At 34.4% G+C, this 23,254-nt stretch overlaps 1 protein-coding gene across 3 annotated transcripts in view; it reads left to right on the forward strand.

The window, feature by feature from the left end:
• LOC124369444 (lysine-specific demethylase 4A-like) overlaps window positions 1-23,254 on the forward strand; it is a 71,686-nt gene that overhangs the window by 20,262 nt on the left and 28,170 nt on the right. For 2 of the 3 annotated variants that reach the window (XM_046827452.1, XM_046827459.1), the window contains exons 9-13: window positions 2,119-2,306; window positions 6,775-6,816; window positions 13,745-15,886; window positions 20,855-20,935; window positions 21,958-22,079. In XM_046827452.1, the coding sequence (XP_046683408.1) occupies window positions 2,119-2,306; window positions 6,775-6,816; window positions 13,745-15,886; window positions 20,855-20,935; window positions 21,958-22,079 (2,575 nt within the window). The remainder of the gene's footprint in view (window positions 1-2,118; window positions 2,307-6,774; window positions 6,817-13,744; window positions 15,887-20,854; window positions 20,936-21,957; window positions 22,080-23,254) is intronic. The other variant, XM_046827456.1, reaches the window with a different exon arrangement.

Here is a 23,254-nt window from a genome sequence, read left to right on the forward strand (position 1 = left end):
AAAAGTCAATTTAACTACTCAATTGTTCATACAGGATCACTGATCCTTCCTCAAGCATATAGTAAGTCTGTTAACGATTCTTTGAATGGTGTTATGTTTATCTCGTCATAAAAGTCTTGGTTTATAATTTTAGATTGAAAAATCCACTTAAATTCTTTCACAAATACTTCAAATGATGAATGATTAGATGCCTTCCTTTTCCATTTCAATGAAATATACTTGTTGATTGTTATTTTATACAAATGGAGGCAAAAGGCAATAAAAATAACTGAACCCTGCTTCATATGTTTATAATTTAATCTAACATGAACATTATATTTTTCAATATTTATTTATAATATACATTACCTGAAAGGATTTACACACATTTGGTACTGAGCATTAACACAAGCAAACATAACGCATAAACTCCCAATATCCTAAAGCTTACAAACTGTACTAAATCCTAAGAAATGTCAGCTTATGTAATTATATATTAGATTAGTTCTTTACCTGAAGAGAGATCAGATTGCAGATCTCGAAACATAGTATTACTGATTTCTTGTTTCACTGAACGATGGCAAATGTCCGGAAAAATCCTGTTTCCTTCACAATCCTTCCATTGTCAAAAATAACCTTCAAACAAAGAAATGTCAGCTAATATCAAATTTGTACTTTTGTTAATATTTATAAAAAAAAGTAAAACAAAGTCGTAAACAATATTATGAATGAATAATTATTTAGTTTTTTTTTAGATATCAATTAAAACATATTATCTTATATACTAATATTTAAAGGCTTTAAGACATAAATTGGTGTACAATTATTGCATCTCCGCATCATGTTTGTATTGGAATAATATAAAATTATGAATTTATAACATATGTGAACAATTTATTTAAATTTTGGAACAACACTAGTCTGGCATTACAAAAATCTAATATTTTATGGCAAGAAAATAAGTAGGTACATTTTAAATTTAATCAGTGTTCAATTAATTAATTACCATAGTTTTGGACCTAGAAAAATTATGTTTTACCAAACATAGGCTTTTTTAAGTTTCTTATTTATATAGTGTTTGATTAAAAGCAGCTCTCATCTTCGAAAGTTAAAAATTAACAACGTCCCTGAGTCAAGCTCTGTGTCTATTTATAGGATATAGGCAGTTTGTCTAAGTGGTGGGTTGTTCGCTAAATACCGTCAACAGTCTTCTTTTCTATCAGGTTTAGATATGTAATTAAATTGAATTTTGATTGATTCATGTGTGTTATTTTCAGCATGTTCACAAAATACTACACAGAAATTTTTAAGAAAGCTTTTAAGTGAAGTACACATAACATTGAAACTGTTAGAAAACAAAGGACTGTTTTTTTAACAAAGGAATAAAGGCATAGTACATGAATTAAGATGTAATGGGTTGATTGTAATTTCACCTTAAAGTTTTTTTATTGATGAATGATTTGAAAAAATATTGGGATCAGACATTTACCTCCATTGTTATTTTCTACAGCAGAAAACAGTATTTTGTATTGCAAAACAATAGTCATGGACTATCTTCTAAGTTTACCTGTTCACAACACATCAAAACATTCGTTATTTAATTAGTTTTATTACTGAGATATTTAAAACAATTTAATTAGTTGTTCTATGATATTAATTAAAAAGTAAATGAATTGCATAAGGAGAAGTGGCATAGATTTTCTTCTCAACAAAGTAGGACAGAACTAATAAATCATTAATTAATTTGAATAATTTGATACTTATCTCACTAGATGTCTCCCACACAATTCACCATTTAGGGCAGATGTACTGTTTTAATTTAATTTTGTGAAGTATGTGAATAAACTCTGTTATTGTTAGTGGGTCTGGACAGGCTCCTAGGTATGTGTTACATCAAATAAATAAATGAAAATATGGCATAGGGAATATTCAGATTAAGATACACAAAACTACTTCAAAATAAATTACTGGACTAAAATTAATGATCACTTAATGTGTTTAGTATTGTCAATTCTAACTGCCATGAGAAATCAAAAGTTTGAAAGTTCATTAAGATTTTGTTTGATCTTTTGAGCAGCTAAATTAATTTCTCCTATCAGAGTTGACGTAAAGAGAGTAAAATTTATTCAACATTTCCAGCAACCCCGAGATCCCGGCAGTGTTCTTAGAGGCAGGCAAGAAACGACAACCATCAGTGCGCAAACCCAAGGTAGAGATACCTCCGGATGTGAAGAAAGTAATGGACGAACTGGAGCTGGAAGAGGAGATTCCAGATGAGCAACAGCTGGAAGTGCTGGAGGACATTTGGTTAAAAGCTGGAGAAATGGGTGAGTCATTCTTCGCTTCAATTGTTCTTGCAGAAACATTTATTTATAGATTATGTCTAAATACTGTATAAACAAACAATTCTTTATGGATTAATAAGCTTCTTGTCAATATGTATCCACATAAGAAGCTTACTAAAAGTTATCATGAAATTTTGACAAAAATATGCAAAGGCAAAAAGATACTCCGGTGCAAGTAAATCCTGGATTGATATCATATTAATTGTAGTGACAGCTTATGTAGTGTATCAGTTGCTGACTCAATTAAGTATTGTAAGTCTGTGAATGGTTTCTTTTAATTCTCAAATTATAAAATAATGAAACTAAACAAAAACAATATGACTGAACTAAAAATAATGAATAAAAGGATTTTTTTCTGGATTTTTGAACCTCTTATTTTAATTATACTAAGAAGCTTCTTTATCTTCTAGTACTGTTTCAATATGAAGAGTAGGTGAGAAAAGAAACAATAATTATTTGTCTTTCTTTACCATTAACCCATTCGAGACAAAAGACAGGCTTAGCCTGTCATTCAATATCATTTACATTTTTTGTGTCATGTGTTTTACAGTGAATCTGTATTTCTCTCAGTCAAAGAGATATCAAATTTGGTTGATGAGGGGTTTCTGTATTTGTAAAGTTCTTTTTGTAGCTAAATATTTTATATTATGTTATGAGATGACTGACTGCATTGTGTAAAGAATTATACTAATTTAGCTGGCCTTTGTAGAATTATCACTAATAACACATTTCTAGAGAATGTGTTATAAGAGTGTACTCGATAGTTTTATCTCACAAAAATGAATTAATGTTTTTTAAACTAGTTTCTTTGTTTTACTTTTAGTAGTTAAGCATTTTTATTTTAGCTTTTGGTGTATTTTTGATGTTAGTGAATTTACTGTTGTATCAATTTTCCCCCTACTTAATTTATAGTTTTATAGCAAGTATTCACTGCATATTATGCTATAAACCTACCATTTGTAAAGCTTATATTTTTACGCTTGAACTTTGCACATGCTTGTGTTACTAAAATATTGTTGTGTGGAATTGTGTTCAGCTGTTAAGCTGTTAAGCATACACTAGCTGCTACAATGAAACTTGGATAATTCAAACCTCAAGAGTCTTATTCACACAAGTATATACAAGTGTCCTAAAAGAGGTTAAAAATGATTTAAAATCAATAATATATTGAAATAGCAAAAACATCAATACTATAAACATATTTAAATAACTTTAACCCTTTCCGCTCGTATGTCGGACGTCGTCCGACATTGCTATTTTGCCGTTCCGCTTGTATGTCGGATGCCATCCGACATTGCAGTGACGTCAGCTTTACTTTATTTTTAGCCGGCCCACGATGTTTCCGATTGGTGCTGCGATCGCACGGCATTCTCAGGAATTAATAAATTACAGCTGAACTACGATTAGTCGGCTGCTGATTTATTTTGCTTTGTCATTGTAGTCACGTTTCCTAACCAATTTTCAGACGCGTTCGCATTAGTGACTCGATATGTCGTTACCAAGTACCTCTTTTCTTTCTGATTCACAAGTTATTGCTGAATTACTTAATTAAGGCAAGGATAATCAAATAAACATACAAAAGCCAACAGTTATCTGTCAGTATAACAAATATATGGGTGGCTTGGACCAAGCAGACCACTATATTGCTTCCTACAAATTTCCCCGTAAATCTCTGAAGTAGTGGAGAAAGCTATTTTTCTGGATGTTGGAAAACACGAATAAACAAAACCATGGAGAAAAAACAATTCAACACAGGAATTTCAGAGAAATCCTTATCACTGAACTTGTAGGCCATGTCCGTAACCCTATGAGTTTGAAGCGGGGTCGTCCTTCATCAGTAGAAAAAGAAGAAAGGCTAAACAAACAACCTCACTTTCTTGCAGCTCATCCAACAAAAAAAACTAAAGACTGTGCTGTTTGTAGCAATAGAAAGGTGCCAGGAGGAAGAAAGGAAACACTTTACTATTGTAAAACCTGTTCAAAAAATCCTGGTCTTCATCCTGCAGAGTGTTTTGAACGATACCATACCATGCTAAAATATAAAACTTATTAGTGTAATTATCAAATTTTATATCTCTAAAATATAAATTAGAAATAAAATAAAATTATTATACAATATAATAATGTATATACTTTATTGACTTCCAGTTTGCTAAAAATGGGTTTTTACTGAAAATATGCTAAAATAAATACGAGCTGAGGGGGCAGACTAGTGAAAAAAATCCGAGTGGAAAGGGTTAATACCGCATAATTAAAGCACTGCAAGACAATATAAGGAGGAAGGGTCGTGCATTGGAGTGCTAGGGGACAATTAATTAACTTGACAGTTGTGAAGCAAGATACAGGGACATTCAGATTGTGCAGATTCTCTGTGCTAGATTCTTGGAAATCAAACTGTCAAGCTAAAGATATGGTATGGAGGAGATTCTTATTAAACATCGTGTGTCTCACCCTACTCAGTCAGTGTGGTAAAGGCCTTTGCAGCTTTAAATATAACCACAGTCAGTTAACTACAATATTAGATAGAGAATTGTTATGTTGCTTCGATTACTCAGAAATGATGTATGACAGACATAAATTTCAACCACCGCCCGTATTTTGACATTATACATAATTCAAATGTCAAGGTACCAGAAGAAAAGTTTGGATTATCCAGTTCCACTGTACTTATTTATTTAATTGCATTTTAGTTTGTAAATTTCCTTCTTCTTTCTTTCACTCACTTTAACTCTTGCATTCTTGGTGATCTCAGATATTGTATTCAGGACTCTACTTTGGCATGCAATTCTGAACAGCGTGTTTTCCTCGCTTTACTTAGAAATAATAGTAACAAATTATATGTTGTAGTATTATGGAGTGCAGTCAGTGAACTCCATGGATCCATCAGACATCCATAATTTAACTGTAATCATAACTGATTAATAATTTGATAGCAAAAGTTGATTGATTTGCAAGGTTTTACATCTGAGAGGCTGGTTGGAGATTGAAATCTCCATGAATGTGTATTTTGATTTGTACTGTCTGTTGTTGGAAACTTATCTTGTTTTCATTAAATCTTTTTCAATTAAGTATTCTATAATACCCAGCCACCATTCAAGGAGGAGGTGTGAAGTTAAAATTTCCATCATGGCATTGGGTGAGGGTCTTAATGAGTACCAGTTTTCAGTGGTTAAGTAGTGTCTTTTGTATGCTATTGTTGTATATTTCAGGATCAACTGAATTGGTCATGGACTTTTGATGCTAACATAGGTATTCCTTTGCAAAAAAAACTGTTGATACATTCTACAAACCTTTTAATGGTTATACTAAGAAAATAAAATTCAGAATACATTTTTAGTGAATAATTGTATGTTATGGTTGGTTATCCACTGAACTGTAATAGTCATTACATCTAATGCAGCTAGTTTTACTACGAACCATTAATATCTAGTATTCATGCAATCAATATACATTTCACCTGATATATTCAGTCTGCCAATCCGATTCATGCTGCAACGTGAAACATACTCGATCTACAATCTAGTGATGAAATATAAACTCTAACCATTTGATGTGTTAATTTCAGTAACTATGTCCTATGTGCTTTACTTTTTATCTAGTGAAGTTGTTTGACAAGTTATAAGCGATTTTTAAGTTTTGTGTTATTTATTATATTGGTATGTTATGATTAATGAATAGTATGTAAAATGGACGAGGAAATTGATGAAAACAGTGCTATAAATGAATAATTTAATTGCCAATTTTGGTATTGAACGCTAAAAATTTGAGTAAAAATTACAGTGTGGACAAAGAATTAATTTTTGTGATTTCTCTTGATAGTGCCAAAGATATTTCCAAAGCATGAATAATTTGACCTATCATCAAAAAACAAAAGTTTCTTTTTACTTTCATAATTACAACACGAAACATTTACCAAATATTAGGTTTTATAAAAGGATTACTTTTAGGACTAAGGAGGTACTTGTTATCAGATCAGATAGATCAGAGTTATGCTAAAGTAATTATTACCCTGACAAAAATAGTACAAAAATTGTATAATTTTAATATAGTACTTATAATGAGTATAGGTTTGGTAAATCAGCTCATGTTAAAGCAGTGACATCAAAACGAGCTCATGTAGGCATCATCAATGTGTTTGATTAAAAAATGGTATTTCCATAAAGAAATTTTCTGTAAATCGGTGTATAGTATGCCTAGACTCTTGGCTAATGTCAAATTCTTCAACATTAATGTATTGTCTTTTAATGTACATCACTCCAAATCGTATCTGTAAGTTTGGTTTCTGTATTATTCTCTCCTCTATCTTTGACTTAAGTGTTATTCTTATTCGATTCCTTTATAGTTTCTTTCTATGTCCTCCTCCATGCTTCTGTTTGTTGATTTGCACTTATGTTTTCTTTGTAAAGTTATATTTTCGTTCTGGTAATTGGACGTTCCATATTCTGTCTAGATCCGAGACGTAGTGCTGCCCGCATGAAGCTGAACCCATCCGGTATGTTTCCAAATTTTATCTTGGTGCTACTAACTTAAAATGAATATCTAAACATAACTCTTAGCCGAGCTATTTTTGTGGGTTAAAACTAGAGAATAAAAATAATTCTATAAAATAGGACGCATAACATTACAAAATTAAATCATAGTTCATTTAGTTTTTAACTATCTGGTGGTAAATAACAAGTATTGTATTCTTTAGATATGTTTATAAGTAATTAAACATCTTATGAGCAATATTTTATTAACTCTCTAGTATATTTAGATAACCAAGGTCTGTCCAATTATGTGTAAAAGGCAGATAAATTTTATTTAAGTACAAATTAGTAGAGTTTGTGTTATACCCAGAGCTGGTGTTAATTCTACGTAGTGTCCCAGCTTTTAGGCCTACCATGTATGATTTTCTTGAGAACTTCCTCTAGGATTGCTTCAAAATGTAACATTTTACATTAAATTGTTATTAGAAAATAAAGAAACACTGTCTTCAACATGTTTTATTTTTTATTTCAAGCTTTACAACATTATCGTAATAATTAAAATAGCACTTTTTGCAATTCAGTAATTTTAAATGTGTAGAGAAACTACTCCAGTAAATGTAGTTTGTACAAAATATCACTCTACCACTGTCTTTGATATTATAGTATGTGTGTGTGTGAGAGAGAGTGTGTGCGTGTGCATGCATGCATACATGCGTTCATATATATCTACATATATAGGCTACATATATATCCACACACATTTTTATTTTTATTAACCTATAACGCCTTTAAATTTATCTTCTGGGGATATATATACATATAGGGTGGCGCATATTTCAGTTTCCCCAGAAGATAAATTTAAAGGCGTTATAGGTTAATTAAAATAAAACACTTTTAGGCAAGAAAACAAATTTATTATATGAAATTACTGACATATTACCATACAATGTTATAGTAGTTGTTAGGAATGTCCACCTTGATTTTGTATAGACTTCATGTAACGACTGAGAACAGAATTGCGAATGTTTAGCAATAAAGGTTTATCCAAATGCATTTCTAATTAGGTTTCTAAGTTTGTCAAGATTTTGCTTATTTTAAGCATACACAGTTTCCTTTATAATACCCCACAGTGAAAAATCACATGGGGTCAGGTCTGATGAGCACACAGGCCAATCAATTATACCGTGCAGCGACCAATCCATTCGAGTTATTTAAAAAAATCTCTGACTTGGATACCTAAATCTGCTGGGGCACCAACTTGTTGCCAGGTGAGCAAATGAATATTGAAAACAGGATTGTTTCTGAGCTCGGGAACTACTACTTCTTGCAGCAACTGTAACTTTCTGAGTTAACATTTCCTTGAAGAAATTCTTTTTTAAGGACCAATCATTGCAGTACTCGAAATACCTCCCAAAACCATAACACCAGGTACATTGAGTTCTGCTTGGATTACGTTATGAGGATTTACATCTGACCAGTAGACACAGTTATGCCGATTAACACTTCTATTTAGTTTGAAACATGCCTCATCACACCAAAAACTGATCGCAAGAAATTTGGTCAGACCTCTGAGCAGATAATTCACAGAATTCCAATCGTCCATCGGAATCATCCTTGTGAAGCGCTTAGAGTAAAGATAGACGGTATGGCTTAAATTTTAATTGCTTTAACATTCTTTACACGCTTCTTCTTGATATTTCTAGTTCAGCAGGTGCCTTATGAGTCGATTTACCGGGACTGGCTACAAAAGCTTGAGCAACTGTCTGCAGGTTTTCATCGTTGCAAATTGATCGTGGACAACCACACTTTGTGGCATTTAAAACGCTTCCTGTGTTTTCAAATTTCTTATTTAACTTGCGCATATACTGTTGTGTGGGTATCGCGACACCTGAATATTTACCACTAAATTCTTTAATTATTATAGCAGTATTTTTTATTATGCTTCCACTACAACTGAAGGATGTAAACTTGTTGCTGGGTTGTAAACAATTTAAAAACACACACAAACAAATAACAGATATAAAGAGCATCACTTTACACTTCTAGCCAGACAGACAACAATGAACTTACTCTGTGTTGCTGCCAACTTAACATTGTTACCCACCTATCGAAACAAAATATCCCAATTTGTGGGGAAACTGACATAATAGTTTTACTTAATTCATTAAACAGATGTACAGAATAATACAACAATTGTGCCAGTTTGTTTACAGCAAATAAAAAAATTAAGTAAAAGAAAATTTTAAAAATTCAGTCTTTTTATTGAATTAAAGATATTTTTTTTCATCACCTAGGGGCTGCTACTTTCACAGATGCCTCTGAGTAAATGCCAGTTCTATGGTTAGAGGTTTGACTTTGTCTATATTAGGATTTGCTAGACTTATTGTTTTGTTCACCTTTTTTACTTGTGCCATGATATATCTTCAAAGTGGCATTCAAATGTGTGGTTTATTGGTTTTACTTTTACCTTACAGTAGAATCATACTGATTTTAATTAATTGAATTTTCTAGTAACTTATAGTCCATTTATAGTGTTAAGAGTGAAGTGCCACCAAACACTGCCGTGATGTGGTGACAGGATTGTTCTCATGCGGTCTACAGCAGTGCAACTCAACTGTCTGTGAATTTGTAACCACTTATATAGCAACATTATTGAATTGTTGTTTTCTTTTTCCGTTGTATATTTCTTTTTTGTTTGTTTACTAGGCAAAGAAGAGAATTTCGTCCTCAGGAATTAAGTATTACAGTGGAACCTCGATAAGTCGGATTAATCGGGACCGGGACTTAGATAAAAATTAATAAAATACGTATACTTATAGATAAACTCCTTTATAATTGTAAAAACATCAAACATATGCACATTTAATTATTATTAATCCTTACAGTACATTTATAACTGTTCATTTCCTGGTAAAAAACTCAGTCAGCTTTGGTTGTGCCAATGTCGTCTGCCGTTTGCGTGCTGTGCGATCCCACAGTCTCTTCAACATGAGCAATTCAGCCGGCGATGTTTCTCTGCCCCTAACCACAGAGTAATGTAATTTTCATCGACTTCAGAGAAGCCATCAATATTTTGGAACATATCCAAAAGTTCTTGGGGCTGGACATCGTCTGGAGAGTCATTTTCCATATTACGGTTCCCCACTGGTTGAATTATATTTTTAGGCAAGTCGCATACACCCTTCTACAGTTTTTTTCCAAGATTTAATTAAGCTGATTCTAGTCACTTGTTCCCAAGATTCTGCAATCATGTAAATTACAGTTTTCATATTAAATTTTTTGAGAATCTCAACTACACCGTGTTTTCCTTCATTGTCAATGATTGTGCTTAGCATCTGTCTTCTGTAAACCTTCTTGATTTTCTCGAGAACCCATGGGCTGTAATAGCGCTGTTATATTATGCGGCAAAAACTTGACGGTAATGTCCCCACTGACCAGCACATCTGCAGACGGATGTGAAGGAGCATTTTCAATTATTAGGACAGCTTTAATTGGCAACCCACGATCTTTTAAATATTTCGTCACACCTGGCACAAAACAATAAAAAAACCAGTTTTTAAAAGTGTTACTGTCCATCCATGTACTTCTTTGAGACTTGTAGACAACTGGTAGAGAATCCCGATTTATGTTTTTCAGTGCTCACGGATTTTTCGCTTTTCCTATTAAGAGTAGAGGAAATTTATGCTTCCCTGAAGCATTGCTGCAGGCCATTATTTTCAATCGGTCTTTGCTTTTTTTTGTATCCCTTTGCGTCTTTTTCAGTTTTTGAGGCCAAAGTTTTGCTCGGCAACATTCTGTAAAACAGACCCGTCTCACCGGCGTTATATATTTGATCTACCGGTGTTAAATTTTCTTCTTTAACAAAATCCAAAAACTTGTTTTTATAGTCATCAGCAGTGCTGTTGTCCCCAGATAGACTTTCTCCTGTGATAGATAGTTGGCGAATACCATGCCGTTTTTTCCACCTATCCAACCATCCTTGACTCGCAGTAAAATTTGGTTCACAATCAGGCAACTGTTTATTCAGCTTGATTGCCTTTTTTTTAATGATAGGCCCAGACACTGGTAAACCACGTTCCCTTTCCGCACAAAACCAAACATACAAAGCATCGTCAAGAGTCTCGTTTTTAGCTTTCTTAGCTTTGCACCAATTGCCCAAACTGTCTTTTGTTATAATCTTGAAACAAAATTCTTTGATTTTTGTCCTATTTTTTTTCCAATCCGATACTGTAGATGTACCGACACCATAAGATGCTGCAATTGTTTTTAAAGATTTGCCTTTATCAATCCTACCTAATGCCTCTAGTCTCTTTTCCATTGTCACTACAACATTTTTACGTTTTGTTGCCATCGCGTAGATAAAAACAAACGCACAACACAAATGAAGCACACTATCTGAAGCACGATTGCAGAACAGAAGCAAACAATACAGTACACTACACATACAACACGGGCACAAGCGAGCGGAACGAGGTAGGAACGGTACTGAGGGGCCAGGCGTGGGAGAGGATTTGGGGAAATACGCGTCTGTTATTGTTTCCGAGAATCCGGGACAATGACCGCCACTCGGCCGCCGTGTGCCATGAGTCACACACTCACTGTCGTACAGTCCCATAAAATACTGATGCAACATCGATTTTATGGGAAAAATAAATTTAACTATAATGAATTAATAAAGGAATTTAAGTGGATTAATATACATGAAATGATAATTTAGTATACAAATATATACATTTAATTTATATTGTAATGGTAAGTAAAAAAAAAATTAATCAGAAGTTAAGGAGTTAAACAAATTTAATTTGAAAACAATAAGAAAAATTACTATGATATAACATAATAAGAATTATTAAAATCCTTAATATTTCTGTGTTGAATAGATTATTTTATATGTTTTCGCCAATTAAGTATTCTTCCAAGAATGTGTATGTGTTTTTAATGTTGTTTTTGTTGTTCACTTAAACAAAAAGCTGAGAAATCACTTTTTATACTTATTTCTAAAAGGACCTGTGCACTTGATTCCGGAGTAAGAGGATATTCAGGATGTGTAAGGTTGCTGGTAGGAGCTACATCCTGTCGAGATCCCATGTTACATCTACCATGGACAGATAATAGGCACAATCTCAGTTGTCATTATGGAAGACAGGAGGTTTTGTTTAAGTCTCTTCCAGTAAAAGGGGGCAAGGGAGATAATACTATCTCATGTTTAAGGTTGCAAAATCCTTGTCAAACCCATGGCTTGTCTCCGGTTTTGCGTCTCGTGATCCTCCTGATCATTCTTGTAATGTCTTCCCAGGTGTCTTCATTTTATAGCATTTTCTTAACTGTTTCCTACTGTCATGTGCTGCCTACCATTGCCTCTCTCTGGTTGCCACTGGCTACTTGCATAAAGAGTACGCTCTACTCTCCAGAATGAGTGTGGCCACATTTTCTGTAGAGATCAGTCTCTCCTGCTATTTTCTCATGAGCTCTGCCCTGGCCTCCTCTCTTCTCATGGCCCCATGAATGAACCTTCAAACTTTCTCTGACCATCAGCTGCATGTGATTGACACTTGTTATTACGAATCCTGTCTCAGTGGATACTGCTATATCTGCTGCACACTCTTAGGTTCTATACCTTTATTGAGATAATAACAGATGTGAGTAACCGTCTTGAGTCCTGCTTTGGATTTCTAATACTAGCCATAAGTTACCCAAGAGCCATCGCTCATACCTTTGCTCTGTGGAACACTTATGTGTTCCTGAACATTCTTACGCTGGTCCATCCACACTCAAATACACCAGATCTCCTTGACATTATACTGTGAAGCCATTTCTAAAACAAGTGATAATGGTGTCTGGAGCACTCCACTGATCACTATGTCTGTCTTCTGAAGAGCAAACTTCAGCATGTGTTCCCTCATCCAGATGCTTATTCTATTCTTTGTCTTATTAGCAAATGCACTTTGTTCGTGTTCAGTATTGCCAGTTTCAACAACTGCTAGGTCATCAGCATAGTCCCCCACTGGAGACTGTTAGTGATATTAATTGTTATCACATAAATATTGTCTAATAAAATGTTAATTACATTTTATACTAACTTTTACATATTTAAACAATAAATACATTTTTTAAGGCTGATCTTCAGTTTACCGTATTTTGTCTACCCTCATGTGCTACTGGCTTGTGTGAGGATCATATCAAACAGAATAAAGAGAAGAGGTGTTACAGTACAAGGTAGACAGTACTGATAAAAAGTGCAACAGTCTATGAAGTTTGTAGTTTCTATGACTATGTTTGTTCATTGCAGTGAATTTGCTAGTCTACTCAGACCCAAAGTCTGATGCCTTAGACCATGCGTCCTCCATCTCCACCAACTGGCTGCGAGTCTCTATTAAATCAAGTAGTGTTTCTATCAGCTCATGATAAAAGCCCATGAAATTGAATATTTTCATTTCAATTTGTTATTTAGATTTTCAATATGTCTTCTCACAATTAGGAATGGGAAAATTATAAATACTATTTTTAAGTGGATTGAGGCTATTATTAATTTGAATCAAAATACACACCATGGTGACCTCTTGTTTGGTTGGAATAGGCAAAAATACATCATTCTGATATTGAAGAAGGAGAGTTATCTTCAATTTCTTGGCTGTTGGCTGGCTCGTACTAAGCATATTTTACTCCAAATGTCTCATAGAATGTTTTTATGTATAATAGTAGAATGCTTGTAATTTGCTTCTTACCTGCTTGCATTTTGGTTATTGTACTTCTGTTGTATTTATTTGTAGTTTTGTTTGTTATAGAATAAGAACACATCAATGACATTATGAACCTAAAATGTTAAAAATGTGCACTTCTATTTAAAACTAATCAATCTTCTACATTGACACGTTACTTGCTATCAATACTGGTGATAATATATTAATTACCATTGAATTCTGGTTACTAGTAATATCTTTTTTATTTTAGAAATTGATGACGCTTTCATGTTGGATGATGGTTCAAAACATGCTTCAAAGAAGAAAGGAAAGAAGAAGAAAAGAAAAGGATCGGATGATGACGATGATGATGATGAAGAGAAGAAACCGAAACAGCGAAGAGTGAAGAAGGAAGTGAAAGATCCATCAGAAAAGAGGAAGTGTGGAAGACCTCGGAAAATAAAAGTGGAACCCAACGAGCCAAATCAAGATGGTATAAAGAAGTCAGTGTCCGATAGTGAAAATGAGAGTAAGTTTATGTCTGGTAGCGAAAATGAGATCAAAACTATTGGAGGCAGTGAAAATGGAAGCAAGTTGTTAAATGAAAGTGAGTCTGAAATATTTGGTAGTGAAGGTAAATCAAGTTTTCCAAATCAACTGCAAGAAGTTAAACATGAAAAATTCCTTGAGCAGTATGTCAAATTTGTGAAAAAGCGTGGAAGACCTCCTGGGTCTAAAAATAAAGTGAAGAAAGAAAAGGATCCCAACAACCCTGACACTAAAGTAAAAGTTAGAAGGAAAAGGAAACCAAAAGAGCCTAAGGACCCTAATTTGGAACAAAACAAGAATGCAGTGGTTGGTAATAATCATATTGCCTGTACTAACCAATTGATGCCTCCTGGATTTACCACCTATGGGCAACAGAACACATCTCTGACTGTCTCTCCTCCAGAGAAGAAATACTCTCCACAGGCTCAAGAGCACTCATATTCTTCATACGGTCAGAATCAGACATTCATGAACCAGCCTCAAACTTTCCACACACAACAACAGTATGGACAGTATTCCCAGCATTACAACCACATGGGTCAGACTGTAGGCCTACACCAGCAAAGCAACATGCAGATGTCACAAACTCAGATGCAGCCCCCACAGTCACCAGTACACAACCATCACATGCAGCAGCAAACCATGAACAGATCACCCATCCAAAGCCAATGTCAGATGCAACAAAACCTCAACCTTTCACCGATCCACAACCAGTCCTTTGTCCAAGGCCAAAATTTGAACCGATATTCAATGGAAAGTCCCACTCATACACCGATGAGATCTCCAGTACAAAACATGAACCAAAACCAGTACCAGATGAACAGGTCACCTATCCAGAATCAGTCTCAAATGCAGGGTTCTTCTGTTAATCGATCACCAATTCAAAGTATGGCCCAGATGACTAACTTGATGGTCCAATCTCCGGTGCAAAATCAGATGCAGAGTCCATCTCCCACCCACATGTTATCACCCAACCATAATAGTCAGGTGATAAATCGGTCCCCTCCTCAGAATCAGATGACCCAAATGCAAGGTCAATCTGTGAATCTGAATCGATCACCAATGCAGAACCCACAGATGCCGGATCTGTCCCTGAATCGATCATTGGTTCAGAATCACAATGTCAACCAAATTCACAATCAGATGCCTCAACTGAGCAACTACCAACAACAAGTAAACCAGTACCAGATCTCCCCACAGGCTCAGAGCCCCCAGAATAATGTACCACAGACCATTACAATAGTCAACGTCAATCAAAGTCAAATAATGTGCAAGAAACCCCTGTTGGTATCTGTATCCGGGAGGATGACTCCAAACCAGTCTCCCCTGCACTCCCCAGTGATCCTTAGGGCACTGGGTACGCCCAACGGCTCCCCTCAGTCTGGAGGTAGTTCTCCTCTCCACTCTCGAGGAAAGTTGCAGACCACTGCGGTGATGAAGACCATCAGCAACAGTGTCAGTACCTTACTCACAGCAGGCAAACCCATCCAGATCCGCAACGTTCCTCAACAACGTGTAATATGTGTGAAAGTTCCCAGCAAATCGCTTAACGGTAATCGAGAGAGTGATGACAGTGAAATGTTGTCCCCAAACAGGACGTTTGCTCCAGATAACAATAGTTATGGTAGTGACCGACAGAACGATAGTGACCGGCAGATCTTCAACATGGACCACGGGACCGTGATCTCTGAGACCACTGCGTGCCGTGTGGAGACGCTACCATCAGCCGTTGATCTGTATGAGAGTCAGGAAGAGCAATTCCATAGCCAACGACTACCCAGGCTGGAAAACTACCAGTCTCGGAGCGAGACGAGCTTTGACAGCATGAACAACTCATGGAACAGCATACAGAGCTCACCCACCTGTGAGTACCAGCATTTGTAACTACCAGAAGTGAAAAAGTAACCTTTAAATTTCACTTTTGATAGTTTTCAAGTATATTTTATGATTTATTTCTTTATTAGTAATACACTGTAATTGATAAGGCTATAATATGGGTTTTACTTTGAGTTGTATATAAAGTTTACCTCTTTTAGTGCTAGGGAGTCTGACCTGTTGTCAGAAACAAAATTCAAACTATTTCTTATCTGAAGTCATATTTTGTTACTTTTTTAAAAGGAATAATTACAGAAAAATATAATTACATTTTTATTTTTATTTCTATAAAAATGGTTTTACATCATAACAAAAGTTTCATCTTTTTTGTATGTGTACATAAAATTCCAGTATATTATTTTTTATGATTTTCTCATACAATCATCATAAAGAGCAGAAAAAACAGAACACATTTCATATACCTTTTTAATTATTACTTTGAAATACGAGGGCTGTTTTTTAAGTAAGGGCCGTTTTTTTTTTTTAAATAAACAACAATTATTTTTTTCAAAATACATTTATTTTCAGAATCTACATACTTTTTTTATTTTTCTACATAGTTGCCTTGTTTGTTAAGGCACTTATCATATCTTAAAACTAAGTTTTGAAATCCCTCTTCAAAGAAATTTGCCGCCTGCTCTGACAACCAGGAGTTCACGGCCGTCTTGACTTCTTCATCGTCATTGTAGCGCTTCCCGCCAAGATGATTTTTCAATTACCGAAAAAGGTGGAAATCGCTCGGAGCAAGGTCGGGGCTGTACGGCGGATGATTCAAAACTTCCCAGCCAAAAGAGTCGATCATTTCCTGTGTCCGAGCAGCGGTGTGAGGCCTTGCATTGTCGTGGAGGAGCAGAATTCCCTTTGTCAGCATGCCGCGTCTTTTGTTCTGAATGGCGCGTCAGAGACTGGCCAGGGTTGCGCAGTAGGTTTCTGAGTTAATCGTCATTCCTCGCGGCATAAAGTCCACTAGCAAAACACCGCGCCTGTCCCAGAACACAGTTGCCATAACTTTGCGCCGCGGCAGCGTTTGCTTGGCTTTGACTTTGACTGGAGATGTTGTGTGCCGCCATTCCATGGACTGTTGCTTTGATTCAGGAGTGATATGGGATACCCATGTTTCATCTCCTGTGACAATTCGACTCAACATGTCGTCTCCTTCCTAGTCGTAGCGGGTCAAGAAAGTCAAAGAACTGCTTAATCTCTTTTTTTTGTAATCCTCAGTGAGGAGTTTGGGTACCCATCTTGAGCACAATTTTTTAAAGTTTAGGTTTTCTGACACAATTTTGTACAGTACTGACCTGGACACTTGAGGAAATTCCATAGAGAGAGTGGTTATTGTGAACCGTCGGTCCTCATAAATTTTTGCGTCAACTGCAGTAACCAAATCTCCCGTGATCACAGATGGCCGGCCTGAGCGATCTTCATCGTGGACATTTTCGCGGCCATCTTTAAATTCTCGGACCCATTTCCGCACTTTACCTTCACTCATTGCCTTGGCACCGTACACCTCACAAAGCTGACGGTGAATGTCAGCAGCCGACATGTTTCTTGCAGTCAAAAATCGTATCACTGACCGAATCTCACACGTGGCGGGTGATTCGATAATCTAAAACATTTTATAAAGATCCACAGTAATGCATACAGGTTAGCTACAGAGCCGCAACTGACATGAAGTTGTTCGCTAGGAATGCCGGGAGGCGGGGCGCACGCTCGTTACGGCAGGAACGCGAACTACTACCGTGTACGGGAGAACGGCCCTTACTTAAAAAACACCCCCCGTATATAAATTATCATCCTTGCAAATATTATTCAGTATGTGACGTTTTAATCCTTTGATTTGCAGTCAGTAATATTAATAATTTTGTCTGATATATATATAATTCACAACTACCACATAGGCTTCATAGCACTAATAAAAGGGTTAAAATAGTTTAACATTTAATATTGAGGATAATGCTTAGACATCAGTATGTGAATTTTTTTAAGTACAATATTATTAAATTATAGAACGGAATTGTATTTCCTTAACTAATGTACTGAGTAAAGCTGATACCTTTGAAGAAGTATTAGCAGGAATGCAGGAAAGTGTTGGATGTAGGTCTGTTAATGTAATTATATTTTGGTTATAAGTACAGGCAAATCCATGGTAGAGATTAAAACTGACTGACTATTTTTGATGAAGAGAATTGTCGAGCTTGATGTAATTCTCACTAGACTGATTAGACAGTTGGGGGATAAGAAATGGTCTCACAATGGGTGTCTGAAAAGTCAGATTAACTGATTTGAATGGTTTTCAGTATAGTGAAAAACAAAGATTAACTTTGCCGATTGATGAAGTGGTTCATACTTATGTACATTCCATCATCACTGACCAATTGAATTTCTGTTAAGTCTATGCAGTACAGGTTCCTTATCTATTGACAAAGGACTGTTTTCAAGTTATCAAGAATTAAATGGAAATTATTATAAGACCTTGAGAATGTCTTATCTGTAGATGGGTATTTTGGGAGAATTTCACAAAGATTGACACTATTACTTTTTATCTACCAATGCACGGATAGCTAGGCATATCACTTGGTACACAACATGCTTGTTAATACTTCAATAACTATCATACAATTTAAATATTTCATAGAGACTAAATTACACCTTTAAGATTTTATAAAAGTGAACAACTGATTTCTAAGACGAGAATATTAAACCACTTAGGACAGTACCTACATTGTAAATGTTTCAAATTTAAATCAGTGTAATTTTGTAAAAAGTGAACCTTTTCATGTTGGATATGCGGCATTATACTCTACTAATAGAAACTTTTAATTTGATGTACTATTCATATGCTCTAATTTTAGATTTCCTTCTGACTCCTTGTAGGCCATCCCCCTGACATGATAAATAAATGGTAGTTACTTCAAAAAGTAGATTTATAGGAGCAGTACTGATAAACAAAGTTTTATTACGTTACCTGTAATCGTTCGGGAATTATCAAGCCCGTGTAGGACTTTTAAACCCTGTATATTACATAAATATGCAATAACAAAAAAGTAAATTTAATTTATTAATCAAATTTTCCATATTTTTTATTGAATGTGATGTGTAAAAGTTATTTTACATTTAATTTCTTTATGAGCCAAGAGCAGAGATAACTTACAGGGCCTGTCCAGTAAATATCCAAATAAAATTCAGCAATTTGTCACATAGTGTGTAATAACAATGATCAGTTTTGATTTAGTTTAATGGTGAATTACCTGTCAGTATTTGCTAGACTGTGTAAACTGATTTTTATGGTTATCAGAAATAGATACAAATTACTGAGCTTTTACTCAACAGCTAGTGTTTGGTAAAATTCATTATTTTAGGAAAACTAGCACTTAGCTCATATGTTAAGTGCTGAAACTTGTGGATTCACCAAGAAAGCTGCTATTTTTGAGTGGATTACATTGAAAAACCTTCAACCTTTTGTATTTATGAAAACGGAATGCTTTACGCTAAATAATTTTATGTAAAAAATATCATTTTTAACAAAGTGCTTTGCACAAGTTGTAAACAAAATCTTATTGTAATTTGAGTTGATCTTAAACGGATAAAAAAATTACCTAAAAATAAAAAATAAAAATGGACTATAGGCTACATGTATTCACAGCCAGTAGAGTTCTGTTATGTACAGATTGAAATTCTGTACATAATTTCAATTGTGCCAATGGCACAGTGTAGTGGGTACAGCGGTTATCGCAAGATAACCAGATCAAGCAACGTCGAGCGTGGCTGCTGCTTGGATAGGTGACCGCTGAGCGATCCTGTCCTTGCAAGTGGCCCGCCTGCCCGGCCATTGGTGGTGGTTCGGAAGTCACCTATAAGCCGTTGGTCCCCAGGTTAAGTGTTAGAGAGGGCTTCTTAGCCCTAACTTCGCCTGGTAAAATAAGACATTCTTTACTTTACTTTAAATTCTCGTTTCTTTGTCTGTCAACGTGGAGGTTGTATTGAATAGTTAACCCTTCTACCACCTTTATACAACATGTGAAAGAAAGAGGAGACAGCTTATTTAAGACAACAAATGTTGTATACAAGATTTCTAAATCACACTGTCAGTTGATCCTCTATTGTTGCTGTCATTATTTGATGATATAAATTTGATGTTAAAAGAACATGCTTTTCTGGAATAAGTCAAAACTTCATAAAATAACTAAAATTTAAAAAAATAAAACATTTTTACATGGTTGTTAATGCCTTATTTCTTATCGTAAAATTGCGCTTCTGATCTAGTTCTAACAGTTTTCTCCAAAAAAAGTTACATATGGGACATATAGGACCTAACTTCATGAGGATTTGTTGACAGGTTATTCATGTCACATTTTATTAAATTTTTAAAACTAGTATTCAAACTTATGATTTAATAAATTATTACTCCACATCTTTTGTGCAATTAAACAATGGTAAACACGAAATACATTATTTTCAGATAAATCAGACCTAAGACTTTTATAAAAATTTATTTTGTCAGTTTAATATTTCATAAGACACCATAATTGTTTTGGAATTTTTATATCATTAGTTGTTTAACAAGAAAAGATTAATGATTTGAGATTTTGCAATCTGTTGATGTGGATAAGTTTTTGATCTTTCTTAACTTATTTGTTGTTATAGTTAGTGTTAGGTTATTGTCATACCGAAAGGTGAATCCTTTTGCTGTAACCCTTCACACTGGGAAGTGTCTGCAACATTTATATTGTCTTTTAAAATTAACAATGAATTATGGTTGGGTTTGTGTTTTAATCCTTACCCAGTTATAATATGTGTAATTTTACCTTATTTACTTTTGAGCTACTCACAATTGAATACTATTAAATTTTTTTTTAATTGGTAAAATGAGCTAAATTATATTTTGTTTATGAACATGAAAACGAAATATAATTTGTGTTTACAATATATTGACACTAACAATACTGTGCTGCTCCAGGCTCGGACCGTTCACCCCCACTACTGATGAGAGCGGACCAGGACTGGACTGCCACTCAAGCTGGCAATGACGCGAATGAACGTGAGTAGATTCATATAGCCTTGAGTGTGCTAATCCTTTTTATAATCAAAATTTATTATATTCACTTGTATCTATTCTCTTCCTCAAATGAGAGAAAACATTATAGACTAAAGTATTGTGACACTAAAACAATCAAATTCGGCTGTCATTTTATTTTGGGACATGTTAGTACATTAAAACCTCTGTTCTCCGAAATAAAGGAGGGCAGCCATTGTGGATAATCAATATCTTGATTAACCCAATTACATCTAAAACTAACCTATTAGAGTGGTTGCATAAGGGAAATGAATTAAGTACAAATGATTTCTGTAAGTGAATTGTGAATACAAACTTTAGTAATTGTGGAAGGAGATTAATAGCAGTGGCTTGAGTCGGTCGGCACGGCAGTGGGCACTGGCAAAGTGCAGTGAAGCAGCAGTTGGTGTTGGTGATTTATATTAAGGACATGTTATTTACCCAGCTAGTCATGACAGCAATGTGTCACGCACACACCCACTCTTCTGCCCGAATCTTTTTGGCTGACCTGGACTTTGATTGGCCCATATTCATTTCACCAGCTTTTTATTATAAAAAAGTTGGTTCTTCAAAAACATCTTTCTGTACACATTTAAGTTTTGGCTATGTCCAAAGAAACAGGCTATTTTTTACCAAATTTGTTGCATCAGATTTTATAAAATGAAAAAAAAACTTAATCAGTATATTATTTACTGAATTCATTTTTATGCAAACAGAGAGGATAAAATCTTTTAATGGTTATACAATATAACCCCGCTAATCTGTTACCTACAGTGCAGACAGTAAGCAGCATTTATTTTTAAACGATGATAGTAATCCAGTGTGATGTATATTCAATGGTTTAATCCACTCCTGATTTTCAATAGTTACATTATCTATTTAGTCTACAATGGTTATTTAATCTTAACATGTTCGAGCTAACTGTCCTCGTTTACATTAAATTGTTTAAAATATGTATTGTGTAAATAAATAGCTGCTAGCTATAGCATCTGTTTGCACTTGTTCAGAGCTCCACCTAAGGCTGATGATGTCCAACAACACAGACCTGGAGCTGGAGAGGACCATCAACCGGTACAACAGCCACGCCAGCCCTCACTGTTCCCTGTGTGTGCTCTTCACTGCCGATAAGGTGAGGAAATATCAAAGTTTAGTTTTATTTATGAGTCTATTTATAATATTAATATAGTAGGAAATTTGTGCAAAATTATGCTGGAGATACCAGGGTTGTCGGTGTATGGGAGCATGGATACCGGCAACAATGTAAGTTGAAGCAATAACGGTAAGGGATTGCAATAATGAGTCTATTGGCTGCATCTGGATAGTAAGCCACATGATTTATTATTAAAAAAACCACGAATATAAATCAATATTGAATTTTTCTGTATATTAAAATATTGTATTGGAATTTCTGTTTGATTAGAGTTTTTCTATATGAGAGATACTTGTGGTCCATTTAACCCAGTCAGAGAAAAGTAGAGTCGGTTTTTTGGTGTTAGTAAAAGTACTGTAACATGTTTTGGCATTCCTCATCATTACAGTATTTATGTATTACAAGTTTTAATAGTTAATTTTTTGTAAATAAATTATATGTACTTTTTCCATTTCAATGTAATATTTTAACACTTAAATACATTTTTAATGTGTAATAATATGTACATTTCGGTCTCAAAGAGATCAAGTACTGTTATACTATATGTACTGGTATCTAATTATTTTCTCTTTGAGACCTAAATCAACATAGTACACATTAAGACTGTATTTAAAACTATTAATTATTCCTCTTTTATTTTTACTAAAACTTTAGGACTAAATTACTAAATTGATTCATGTTTTCATGCTTTTTCATGCATGGGCACAAGTTACAGCTGATCTGCAATGCCTGAAATCTATAGTGATTAAAATTGATATCCCCTATTATTTCTCGAAATAGCAAACTTTTGTGAAAATTTAAAATATTTTAGAACCCAAGTATCTTTAAGTTTTATGTTTTTAAAATATGTATTCGATACATTTTTGTAATCTATAACCACATTTTCTTCTTATATCTTTTCTATTAAAAACTCAAAATGAATAAAATTACAATTTTGAAATGAAGATGTGGTTTCAAGCTCTTTTGGTAAATATAAACCAATTAATCTTGCGTTACAGATTGTTAAGTTTTAAAATCATGTAATTAACCTTACTGTTAATAACAAAATTAAATTATAAGTACAAAAACAATATCAATCAATAGACGGAATGAAAAATTGAACTAGTATTAATGGGAAATAATTGTTAAATGAAATAAAGGCAATTTTTTATAAA

Source organism: Homalodisca vitripennis, chromosome 1, assembly GCF_021130785.1.
Source record: "Homalodisca vitripennis isolate AUS2020 chromosome 1, UT_GWSS_2.1, whole genome shotgun sequence".
Classification (NCBI taxonomy): domain Eukaryota; kingdom Metazoa; phylum Arthropoda; class Insecta; order Hemiptera; family Cicadellidae; genus Homalodisca; species Homalodisca vitripennis.